General features: G+C 35.9%; 3 protein-coding genes across 3 annotated transcripts; all 3 read left to right on the top strand.

Moving 5' to 3' along the window:
* The first annotated feature begins 54 nt into the window (after positions 1-54).
* Positions 55-2,025, top strand: LOC105173737 (uncharacterized). Its single transcript, XM_088875799.1, has one exon. It carries the CDS (start codon positions 1,229-1,231, stop codon positions 1,733-1,735), a length of 507 nt encoding a protein of 168 aa, XP_088731925.1. The 5' UTR covers positions 55-1,228; the 3' UTR covers positions 1,736-2,025.
* Positions 2,026-4,061: 2,036 nt separating this feature from the next.
* On the top strand, positions 4,062-6,085 carry LOC105173738 (glucan endo-1,3-beta-glucosidase 5). Its single transcript, XM_011095607.3, has 2 exons — positions 4,062-4,578; positions 4,846-6,085. Exons 1-2 carry the CDS (start codon positions 4,241-4,243, stop codon positions 5,987-5,989), a joined length of 1,482 nt encoding a protein of 493 aa, XP_011093909.1. The 5' UTR covers positions 4,062-4,240; the 3' UTR covers positions 5,990-6,085.
* A 2,287-nt stretch (positions 6,086-8,372) lies between these two features.
* Positions 8,373-12,760, top strand: LOC105173735 (Haloacid dehalogenase-like hydrolase (HAD) superfamily protein). The gene is made up of 6 exons (XM_011095604.3): positions 8,373-9,238; positions 9,732-9,829; positions 10,886-10,910; positions 11,568-11,688; positions 11,778-11,912; positions 12,137-12,760. The coding sequence occupies exons 1-6, from the start codon at positions 8,740-8,742 to the stop codon at positions 12,339-12,341; spliced, it is 1,083 nt and encodes a 360-aa protein (XP_011093906.1). The 5' UTR covers positions 8,373-8,739; the 3' UTR covers positions 12,342-12,760.
* The last annotated feature ends 213 nt before the right edge of the window (positions 12,761-12,973 follow it).

Here is a 12,973-nt window from a genome sequence, read left to right as displayed (position 1 = left end):
CAGGAACCGACGGTTGCTGTAACTTACAACATTAAACGAACTTGCATTGTAGATTAGGGTTACACACATTTGCCCCTCCTTTCTTTCTGGTCATGCATGCCTCGTGTCTGTCTGTGTGCATGTGCATGTTTGTGTTTTTACCTTTTTCAGTGGATATGGTGGGCTTGATGTTTCCACATGAAATGATGTCATATGTAGATTTCCTGTCTGCAAAATCATGTGTTTGGTATGGATGGTTATCATATTTTTGGTCATAACTCACTTTTTATTAATGTCTAGCTAATCACACGTGGGTAGCTGGGTTTCTGCCTAATAATTCCCATCTTGGAGTAATTTTTCTTGAAAACAGTTCCCAGCTTTATTTGGAAACTGCAGTGAGATGCTAAAAATGAGGTTCACTGAGTGATTCATGCTAATCTCATCTTTTAATCATTGTCATATTAGTGGTACTTGGAAAGTGATTCTCATATGCTTGTGAGCAAGACATACTGCAGGGATACTAAACCAGCATTTCTCTCACATCCAGAAGCAGAATGCTGTCTGTCTTATGTGTTTTTCCGGTGATAACGATCAAATCTGAAGCGTGGGGTTAACAAAGATTGCATATAGGGTGTCTTGATCATCCAGCCGACGGACGACAGAGAAAAAGGAAGAAATGGGATTTAGATTCTGATAAGATATAAGTTATTCCCAGATTAAAATGCAGGCACCTCCCTTCTTTTTCGGTGTTTTCTTTAACCAAAATCTGGCTGCCAAAGCTACTTTATGGTTGGATAAACGTTGTATTCTTTTCCTTTCTATCCCCAATTTGATACGCAGGAGTAAACGCGGTTCTCATTTTGCTGACTTGCTGCCATCAGCATGGTTTTCCAAAAGGTGGATTGTGAAGTAGATCTGATGTGTAAAATGCCATCTTTTATGCATGTGGCACGGTGGATGTCATTTTCTGACTCTCATGATCAAGATTTGGTTGTAAAGTATCCATCTTTGGCTGCCCAAATATGCCTGATTCCAGGTCATAACTCCTCTTTTTATTCTCACTGGATACTCAGAAAGCAAAGCAGCAAAAAGGATCTCCCACCCATCCCACCCACCCTACGTCACCCACTTTCTAAAGCTTGAATCTCAGGATGTATATATATTCTGCTTCTAGCTACTGAAAACTTCCCCCCCTTTCCTTCACTTATAATTGCTTGCCAAGGTTTCCGGAGATATACATTCAGACACTATGGTAGTATGCGATCAGTTTGTGCTGTGCAAAGCAGCTCTCATATTTGCAGTCACAAGATGGGTGTTATCCTTTGCACTCAATCTCCTGACTTCCTCTCTGTCCCTCTTCTCAGATTCTCCCACACAAACTCCCTCATCACCCTCCTCTTGCTGCTCTTCTTCTTCATCTTCATCAGCCAACTTGAAGATTGTAAGAGACAGTCTCTCCCTCACAACGCTAGGAAACATCGAGCACCGCCTGCCCGAGAGCAACGATCTGTCGTGTGCCGTGTGCTTGAACAGGCTGAGGAAGAACAGCCAGGTCTGGGAGCTGAGCAACTGCTGCCATGTTTTCCACAAGCACTGTCTTGAGAAGTGGCTGTCTTATGATGACCGGTTGACGTGCCCGCTCTGCCGGGCATCGCTGCTTTCTGTGAGCTCTCTCCCGCCTGCTTCGCAGCCGGAGCCGCCTAGTTGGGCGGTGGAGCGGATGCTTTACTTGTTTGGAGATGATCTGCTGCCTTAGTCCAGTTTCTTGATTCTTCTTGATCATGGGGTGCAGTTTTTGCAATGTCCCTCCAACTAGTTATATTTGATAGATGGATTTTTTTATAATTTTGTAGGCTAGATTTATAGTCAATATGGCTTTAATTAGTTTTGTCTATGCCCCCAACTTGTATATAGATAGTTAGGGCTGCACATTTGCTGCCCTGTAAGAACTTAGATATATATTCTCAAGATTTAATTTCTGTATTGGGACATGATGGATTTGGAACATTGAGCAGAATCAGAAACAACAATTCTTTTCCCACTTCAGTTACGAATTACATGAACAGACCTGTCCGGTTTTTTTTTTTTTTTTAATAATTTGGGTCAATCTTCAACAGTAGAAATTGCTTTTATGAGAAAAGAAAGAGTAGCTAGAAAAGCAATGATAAAAGAAGGAAAAGGGGGAGATAGAAAAGCCATCAAATTCTAGTTGAATTTTAATATATTAAGCAGAGAAAAAGAGAAAGCACTAAAAATAAAGCACAGAATGATAGCATTTTAGAAAGTGATTTATTTTTTTAAGCATTTTTTTTTCAGTAAAACTCGAAGACCGAAGCATGACATGAAGAAGGAAAAAGGATAATTGGGTGAATTAGGATATATAAAAGAAATTAAAAGCTGAGTATGTTGGCACATAGTGCCCATGTTCTCGAACGTGAAGATAAATTACAATGATTTTTTTTTTTAAATTCGATATAATTATAAATATTTTATTTATATTTATAAATAATTTTAAAGATTTTCTAACACTAATCTATTAATCTTTATTAGGTTTTTATTCAATTTTTATGGTGAACTGTAAAAAATATTATTGTAGACTATAAATTATACTTTTACTTATTTTTAAAATTTTTTAAAATATTTTTATGGACTAAATGGGTAATTATATATATATATTATAAATTTTTTATCCACCTCATTCAATTTTTTTATAATTTTTTAAAAAAAAAATAATAATAAGGACAAAGTTAATAATTTCATTCCTCCACCCAAAATTACATAATTTTATCAAACCATAAGGAAGTATTTATAACTTTTCTAGCAACGAGAAGGTATTCATTATTATATCAAATTTTAGAGGAGCTCGTTGTAATTTACCCTATATGAAATTAGTATGCTATTCAATTAAGAACTTCAAAATCTTGTTAAATTTGATCATGTCAGATCAATAACAGTTCAAGTATTATTGTATTGGTCTATATAATTAATTATTCTTTAAAATTATATTATATAATAAATATGATAAACTTGTTATTTTGATACACCATCTGTTTGGATTTGACCAAACGCGGTCCCGCCCAAGATTTCTCATCAAGGACGATATGTTTTGAGGGGATTCAAAGGAGATTTTGTCACTTGGATTTTACCATGAATGTTTTCAAAGAATAAATCATAAAAACGCTTTTGATTCATGAAGCTAGTAGGACACGTTTGCAATTATTTAAAATAAGTATTTATCAAATTAATATTGAATATAATTTGAAAAGAGGAGTTTTCATTTACAAATTTTGAGTTTGAGTTGCTTAAATTAAGTTAATTTAAATGAAAATTTATAAATAAATTTTTACCAACTTCTGTAATTTATTGATAAAATCATAAATATTTCAAATGCTCCAACATCAATCTTTTCTTTTAAAAAAAATATTTTTATTTCCAAACATTTTCAACTTTCAGTAATTCTTAACATATGACCTTTTTTTATAATTTATTCCTACTACAAAAATAGAAGTCGATGCAGATATCTTTTTAAGTAAGAAAAACACTTCTTGATGGGCAAGTACAAATTATTGGTGGAAGTATGGAAAATTTGTCTTTTATCTCACGAGTAGGGTTTTTACGATTTTGATCCTATTGTTTTCAAACTCACCACATTGTATTTCATAATTTTGAAAATTTTTATAATTATAGTTTCGGGCCTTAATTATTAATTGCCCTCAAGAGTTAAAAGAGCTTGTGCCATGCATGTGTTGTTTTTGTTATAAATTTAACAGAATTAAGGTTTGAGACTAAAATTATAATTTGTTTGGAATTATGTCGTTACGGGATGTAATATGATGAGTTTAAAAATAATAGGACTAAAATCACAAAAACGCTAATAAAATACAATTTTTTGTAGAATTATGTATGGGAGGAAAAAAGTTCCATCTGGAAACTAAAAGGTGCTTTACTTGTGCATGTGAAGGGAACTGAAGGAAGACTTGACGCCAACCATCATCACCATCTTCACTCTATTCCTTTCTTCACAAACCTCAATATTACATATACAAACACACACTCTGTGTATTTTTGAAAAACAGCATGTGGCTACCTCGAATCTAGTTCCTTGTTGAATCCTTGCTACACTGCAATTCCTTCCTTTTACCCCCCCAAAAGACCAACTTTTCTAGTACTAAAACAAGACAAAAACCTATCGTCGTTCTTGTTTATATGTCAGTTACACATAGACAAACAAGACACAAACAAAAGAGATTTTCCCCATAACATGGATTCTTATCACTACTTGTTCACCATCTTCTTGTTTTTCATGCTTGGCCAACATCTGTTGGTCGATGGCCTAGGTTGCAACTGGGGAACACAAGCGTCGCACCCTCTTCCACCCGACATCATTGTCAAGTTAATGAAAGACAATCGGTTCAACAAGGTGAAACTGTTTGAGGCTGATCCTGGGGCAATGCGTGCTCTCGGCAGGTCCGGTATCCAGGTCATGGTTGGGATCCCTAATGACATGTTAGCCGGCATTGCAAGTAGCGTTCGAGTTGCTGAAGAATGGGTTGCCCAAAATGTTTCTTACTATTTATCCAGACAGGGAGTCGACATAAGGTAACCGATGTGCTAGGATTTGAGCATATTTGACACTGAAGTTTAGAAAAGAAATCACATTTTTGTCCCATATGTAAGGACCCTTTTTAATTTAGTCTCATTTGTTATGTTTTTCTCACATTGTATTCCATAAATTGAAAATTTTCTCAATCTTACTATTGAATCTATAAACTCACATCACACCCCAATATTTGTTCATGAGCTATGTGCTACAATAGATTCAAATTTCCAGTGATGAGAACTTCAATCATATTTTATGTTTTCCAGATATGTTGCTGTTGGAAATGAACCATTCCTCAAGACATACAACAACAGATTCACACAAATAACTTTTCCGGCCCTCCAGAACATCCAAGCCGCCCTGATTAAGGCCGGTCTAGGCCGCGATGTAAAGGCCACCGTTCCACTCAATGCCGATGTCTACCAGTCAGATTCCGGCGTCCCATCAGGCGGAAACTTCCGGCCTGATATCCACGATCTCATGGTCTCCATTGTCAAATTCCTAAACGACAACGGCGCTCCCCTTACCATCAATATCTATCCTTTTCTCAGCCTCTACGCTGATCCCCATTTCCCAATCGATTTTGCATTTTTCGATGGAGCAGCCTCCCCCGTAGTTGACGGCTCCATCACTTACACCAATGTGTTTGATGCAAATTACGACACCCTGATTTCCGCCCTGGAAAAGAATGGCTTTCCATCCATGCCAATCATCGTCGGGGAAGTTGGCTGGCCGACAGATGGGGATCGCAACGCCAACAATCAGCTCGCCCGGAGGTTCAACCAGGGCCTTCTCGACCGCATAAACCAGGGCCGTGGCACCCCCAAACGCCCCACCCCGCCTGATATTTACCTCTTTTCACTAATCGATGAGGATGCAAAGAGCATCGACCCTGGAAACTTCGAACGCCACTGGGGCGTTTTCTACTTCGATGGAACCATAAAGTACCCACTGAACTTGGGGGCAGGCAGAAACCTCACGGCGGCTAAAGGTGTACGGTATCTTGCCAGGCAGTGGTGCATAATGGCGCCTGATGCAAATCTCCTGGACCCGAATTTGCCGCAGAGCATCAACTTCGCTTGCACTTACGCAGATTGCACGAGTCTTGGACCTGGTTCGTCCTGCGGGGGCCTGGATGCTAGAGCCAACGCGTCTTACGCGTTTAACATGTATTACCAGACAATGAATCAGCGGGCTGGGGCTTGTGAGCAGTTCCATAATCTGTCAATAATCACAAGAATCGATCCGGGTTTTCATGGCGGTTCCTGTAAGTATGAGATCATGATAGACAACGGACGACACGAGCAGGCCAGAAATCCAGGGACATCGTCGGCTGGAAATATGCCTACTTCTGTTGTTCTCTGGGCAGTGACGCTGGCCCTGATTATTGTTTGTGGTCATATGAATTGAGTCAAGAATGTCGCACTAAGTTGGCTTGTACGTACAGTTGCGAATTGTTGTACATTTTTTCTTTTTGTTGATTAATCAAACCATTTTTTCCTCCCACTAATGCTGTCATGTTTGCCTTTATCAGTATGTCTTCTTTTCATTTCATTTTATTTCTTTTTCTCTTTTGTAAAAATTCGAGATAGCCCAAAAATTAAAATTTCTAAAACAATTAATATTATATTGACTTTCATAGAGGATATTTATAATTATTCTCGATTTTCCCGTCAACTTCACCGATCATATATATATATATGTATTTATTATATATGCATAATATTGAGCTATTAGCATTGACGACTTTTTGTTGTTTATTTAATTATTATCATGCACCACTTTTGTTGAAGTTGATAGTTATAATAATTAAACAAAAATATTGAGAATAATATTTGGAAATATATAATATACCATAGAGTGATCATCATCATTAATTAAAGTTTTGTGGCAACCTTAGTTCCCAGGAATTTACCCAGGGAATTTCAATGTGTATATTGGAAGAATTATCCCAAAAATTGGACAATTGGATAAGATGGCACATAACTTTACGAATTTTAGAATACTATGAGATTCCGATTTTTAAATACATGTTCGAATACAATAAAAAAGATATTTATACATCGGCTAATGTTGAAAAATTGGCAATATATATGAGTTGTAGACCACGATATATAAAAAAGGGAGCTTAGACTTAAAAAGGAAAGTTTAGGGGAAAAATCTAGTCAGTATACTGATACTAGAATATAAATAATATAAGCCTATTTTTCTTTACTATATTTTTTTTTCTGTTGTTCTGAATGATGAATGGGGTTTTTATATCTTATATAATTTCACAATAATTGATAGGATCACATTTTGTGCTTATTTCATATAATATTTTAGCCTATTTTGTGACCAAATGCTCCTAATTAAATATTATTTTGCAGCATTAGAACAAAAGAATTGGAAAATGAAGAAAAACACCAAAATGGAAATTCAAAAGTGTTCGTAGGAATTATTTTTTGTGGATTCGACACCCATCAATAATTAAAGTAGGTAAGGGTAAAATACTATTTTATTCCTCAACTACCCCTATTACATGGTTAGGATTAATCGATTAAGGCCATTTTAGTAAAATTCACTACGTTCACGTCGATTTTGGTAAATCAACTTTTCCTTTTTTCTTTGATTTTCTTTTCCTTTCTTCAACACCTTTCTTTTCAAGAACGTCAATATTTTCTTAATCTTTCAAAGATATGAACCTTTCTATCTCTTGATTTCTTTCATTCTTTAATACCTTTATTTTCGGGAATGAAGACATTTCCTTTTCTAAATTAATTTTTTCCTCCATCATATATATATATATTAACAAATTATGTGTGAAATAATGTTAATATTATCAATATGGTGTCCTTCTTATATCTCAGTGATGTGAAGTGTGAACTAGTAGTGTCTGAATGATTGTTTCCAAGGATGGAATTGAATTAATGGAATGATGGAATTATCCATATTTAGATACATCGATTGAGTTACTCTCTAAAGTACTTTGTTTGACATGTTTTGGAATTATGTGGATCCATTTGGTGTCTATATTTGATGTAAATCCAACGTTGGACTTGGATATCAGATATTCTCGTATATATGCTTATTACATTCTCATATTAATTAACATTTTGTCTCTTATTCTTCCTCCCATAAATATTTGAACCATGCTCTTTTGTTTGAGCAAATCAATTAGAGTAACATCATAATTTTAATTATAACTTAAATTATGCCATAACTAATAATATTTTTGTGCGTTATTGTAATATTAATTTTTAGATTATTTGTCAATTTATAATATTTAAATTTGAATCATATATTAATTTTTCTAAAAAACATAATACTAAGGCACGATGTACAATATAATTAGTTTATAATTTTATAATAGTTTCTTGATATCTTAATATTATAAAATAATATAGTAATTTATGTCTTACCCAAAAAAATATAATAATTTGTGACTGATAAATTTAAGCCTCTCAAAAATTAATTCTGTAAGATTTTAGAAAATAGAAAAGCAATTTGTATGTATTTCTTTTACAACCTTTTCCCAATAAACTGAAACTAAAGTAACACAGCCACAGGGTTAATGGGTGATTACAAAAGACCGTGGCCAGGTTGATGATCTCCATTGCTTTTAGGAGGAAAGTCTGTCTAAGGTCTACTCAAATGGTCGAGTCTATGTCATAATTTGTAATAGAAATGTCAGAGTTTGTGCGGCTAAAATATGATCAACTACAAATATATATTAATTTTCTGGAAAAATAAGAATAAAAAAACTTATGTTAAAATGAAAAAAAAAATATATCAACCACGAAAAAAGAAACTATTCTATTTTTATATGTTCTTCCCGCATTAATTTGCAGTCGGTGTGTGTCTTTCTTTGTCTGGGAACTCGAAATCAATTTATACTTTCTTGAAAAAGTTTGGGAAATCAATCTGCTACGGCCATTGATTCCACTCCTATTTGTCTCTAATAATAGCATACGGTTTTTCTTATTCTGAACTGTCCCACAAATCAATACATATACTGTGTGTTTTCTGCTTCTTTTCGCAAGATTGGCTCAGAATTTCATCTGCCATTGTTTTTTTCCCTTTTCCGTTTCCCAACACAATTTCTTGCTTCTGTTCGAGAAACCCATTTGGAATCCAGAAGTTTTGAGGCTGATGTATGTATGAATGTATGAGGAATCGGCATGATAAGGAGGCGTTCTTGGGTAGCAATTTCGTGTAACGGGAATTGCATTTTTGGGTTCCGCCATTTGGGGGGTCGTTTTATGGCGGCGGCCACGAATTTCATGTTGGGGCAGAGGGATTTACAGATGATGTCCCTCAGGAGGCTTTCCTCAAATGCCTCTACTTCATCCGCCATGGATGGAAGTAATGGAAGGTTTTTTACAAATGGGTTCAGGCTCAAGGGCTGCTGCTCTGAGAACTATGGCAATGTTTTGAGGGATAATAATGATTTCAAGAATGATCGAGGAACTAGTAATGGATTGCGGAAAGCGAGGGCGTATGCCCCTTGTGTCCCAGAAGTGCGTGTTTCTGAGAAGGTGGTTAGGGTGGAGGATCAGCCAAAGAGTCTGAATTCTAGGGTGGCTAATGGTGGGAGCTCTGCTAATAGAGGAAACTTAACCGGAGTTCTGAACCAGCCATTGCCAGAGAAAATCATGGTCGCGGTTGATGTTGATGAGGGTATTTGATTTTACTTAATATGCAGATATTTCTTGGTTGGTTCATGTGTTTGATAAATGTTTATAGTATATTGTCATGAGTTACTGCGAGGTCAATCACTTGCATTGGCTACAGAATAAATGATGGTTCTCTGGTTGATGGTAATATTTTATATGAAATTGTCAAACTCTGTAGATTCTGGTATTGAACAATCTCTTTCCCCTGAGTATTACTTGGTCATTGGTCAGATACGGATTATTTGTCTTTGCCTTGTGCAATTGGCATAACTTGGAACTCTGTCATTTCATTGTTGTAATTGTTAGAGGCTATTTCAGTCCCTAGTGCTTCATACATTGAACACTTATCATGACCCCATATTACGTGGTGTAATTTTCTTGATTTACAGAAATTGATGTGGAAATCTAGTCTTATTTGTTTTCATGTCAAAATACTGTTTTATTTGAGGCAGGGTGATGACTTATGTTCTGTGTTTTGTTCTTCACCTTCTTGGCAGTTCTTGGGAACTTCGTATCTGCTCTGAATCAATTTATTGCAGACCGGTACTCCTTAAATCACTCAGTTTCTGAATACCACGTGTACGAATTTTTCAAGGTACGGCCTAACAGTCTTTCACAGAATTTTCATGTAATACTTATATGCATTACTTTTTTACCCTCTTCTGTTACAGAAGAAATAAATGTTTGTTTGTTTGATATATGACACAAGGTTTCCTTATTGTGCCTGATGATTAACATTGATTTAGTAAGGTGGATTGACTATGTTCAGCTATACAGGAAATAAGAGAACAGTAAGACAATGTTGGATGCATTAAGCCCTTTGCCCTGTTTTCTGATGTCATGTCTGTCTGTATTGATCCTTTTGCCTCTCAATATGATGGATATTCTCAGTGCAAGTCGTCCTTATCTTTGTTTATCTGTCAGTCCATGCCTTTATTCAGTGGCCATGGATTTCGCGACCAATACATATATATTACATAATACATTTCAGACTTTAACACAAGTGGTTGAGGAATTGTTGAGATCATGATTGTCTAGCGTACATATTGAAGTAGTTTTGAGTGATCCATCATATGTAGGTATGGTGGACTATAGTTGTATGCCTTCAGAAATATGCCATTATTTCTTAGTCCTTCAACAGAAAATGCCTGGTGTTCAGACTGAAGCATCCCCTCAATATTTCAGTTGGCATGGACTTCTCTCTCTTTTGACACTTGGGTCATCATTTCGTACAATTCATAGTATCATCCTTGTTTTGCATTCAATAATTTTCTATTTATTAGAGATAAGTTTTTTCATTTTGCCAATATAACCATGGCTGTTTTCTGTGCTTCCAAAGGGGTCTTCCCAAGTCTCAATAATGTGAATGTCCCTAGGTTCTGCAATAGTTTGACGACTCTAATAACCTGCGGTTTTCTGGTTTGAGTACCTAAGCTTTTTTCTCTGGTCAAACTTATATGATGGCATAGCACCATTTCTTGTGAAACTTCTGTTGGGATATTTGAGCTGCATCGCATTGCGTGGCTTTTTCGGGGATTACAGTGTAATCACTTCTAAATTGGATTTTAGAGTTTGATTAACTGTGATGATTAGTCGTTTATCAGGTGTAATAAGATTGTTATTTCTGATTCACTTCTTATCTTTCATGCAGATATGGAACTGTTCACGTGATGAAGGTAATGATAAATATTCACTTAACTGTTTTGCAATCTTCCATAGATACATTCACTCTTAATCATGTTTATTTTATCTTACGGAGAGTTAATATCAAATTGAAATAATAGTTTGGGCTGCTTTTGGTGTCTAGTTGGCTTCATGAACCTGGCAGGCAAATTTATGTTTTTCATTTTATTTTCTCCTTAAAGGAAGCATGGCAGAAATTATATTTGATTTTTACCATAGAAACCTGTTATATTGTTTGGGGGGGGGGGGGGTTATTTATTATACCTTTGCAAAATGCTGGACTGGGAGAGTTGACTTGTAAATTTGTCCCCAGTGTTTTTATTTTCCAGACTTTCCACAACTCTGCTGGTTGAATCTGTTTCTTTGGATTCACTTTGCATATAAGGTGTGGATACATTAAAATGGATCTTGGGTTCTCGTGAGAAAATAAAGAGGGAAGAAAAAGAAGGATGAAAGGATAGACCATAAGACAAGTAAGAAAATTTTTCCCCTCAGTGTTTCCCTAACTAATATTCAGAAACCAAACATAGGATAAGCATATTGTACTAATTGTAGCTGATCAGCATGCAGTGTAAAACCACTTGCCTTTTACATCTGAACATTTCATGGGAAGATATTTAAACGAAAAGTTGTCACTCTTCTTTTGCCAGCTGATATTCGCGTTCACGAGTTCTTTAAGACGCCTTACTTCAAGAAAGGGATATATCCGCTTCCAGGTGCTCAAAAGGCTCTTCAAAAGTTATCCGCATTTTGTGACCTGTCTATAGTTACGTACGTGTCCTGCTCCTTCTCTGATTGACTTTTTTTATGTGTTAGCCTGTAATATCTAGCTTCTTTTTTCTCTTTATTATGATGTATAGGTCCAGACAGAATGTCATCAAAGAGCACACGCTTGAATGGATTGAGAAACATTATCCAGGGCTGTTTCAGGAGATTCATTTCGGCAATCACTTTGCTTTAGATGGGCAGTCCAGACGTAAATCAGACATTTGCAAGTATATTTTCGTTACATTTGTTGTTCTTTTATTGGTTGAATTGTTTCTGCATCTCATGTTTTTCACTCTAAACCAGAATTTTCAAATTGCATTGGGCCTTGATGTGTAATTATACTGGATCAAGTGGTTATATCTTGGTCAAATGGATAGAGAACATTAGGTATCTCTAAAACAACTGACCCAAAATGTTCTATTTGATTCAGCGTGATCATCTGTTTCCACAGGTCGTTGGGAGCAAAGGTATTGATTGACGATAATCCAAGATATGCTGTTGAGTGTGCAGATATTGGGATGAAGGTTCTTCTTTTTGATTATGAGAATTCATATCCGTGGTGCAAGACGGATTATATTTCTCAACATCCTCTTGTAACCAAGGTCCACAACTGGAAAGAGGTGGAAGATCAATTAGCCTCATGGGTTGTTCCCTAAGCATGTGATTCAGGAAAAAGAGTACCTGTTTTGTTGCTTGGTCATTGAACTGCGGAAATAATCGTCACATAGAAATTCATGATGGCAGTAAAAGCAGCTTGATGGAGGATTTCCTTCAGAGGTCCAAACGAAGACAAATATACTATTTCCTTACATCTATCCAATCTGCTTTGCATGCTATGTTGTACAAGGGAAGAAGAAAAGCAACAGACATGTTTTAGGACATTTTGTGAATTAAATCATGTAGAAATTTGTTGGGAAGCTCCAACAAGCACGAAATCATAGGCTTAAAACACCCTCTGATTTCTGTGCACAATTTAAAAGCTTATTGTGACAAGACATCTGATTCCTTTATTAGGCTCATTCAACATTTGATTACTCAATTATATTCAAGTTATCAAACAGAGGAAGTTGCAAAAGGGCGCCCATCTGTGGCACTTATTGCGGGAATGCATTGTTTTGTTTGCTTTTGGCTAGGCTTTGAGCTCATAGGTTTTGAATATTTTTGGAGGATCTCCAGTCTTAGTGATCTTTAATTAATAGACTTTTTACACATTATCCCCAGTGGCAATTTTCGAAGGATTTTACCAGTTTGGTTCCATGTTCAGTGTTCACTGCATATTTGCCTTATT

This window comes from Sesamum indicum, linkage group LG11, assembly GCF_026168435.1.
Source record: "Sesamum indicum cultivar Baizhima isolate 11 linkage group LG11, ASM2616843v1, whole genome shotgun sequence".
NCBI classification, from domain to species: Eukaryota; Viridiplantae; Streptophyta; class Magnoliopsida; order Lamiales; family Pedaliaceae; genus Sesamum; species Sesamum indicum.
The sequence above is the reverse complement of the archived record's forward strand: the minus strand, read 5'-3'. Positions and strand labels throughout refer to the sequence as shown.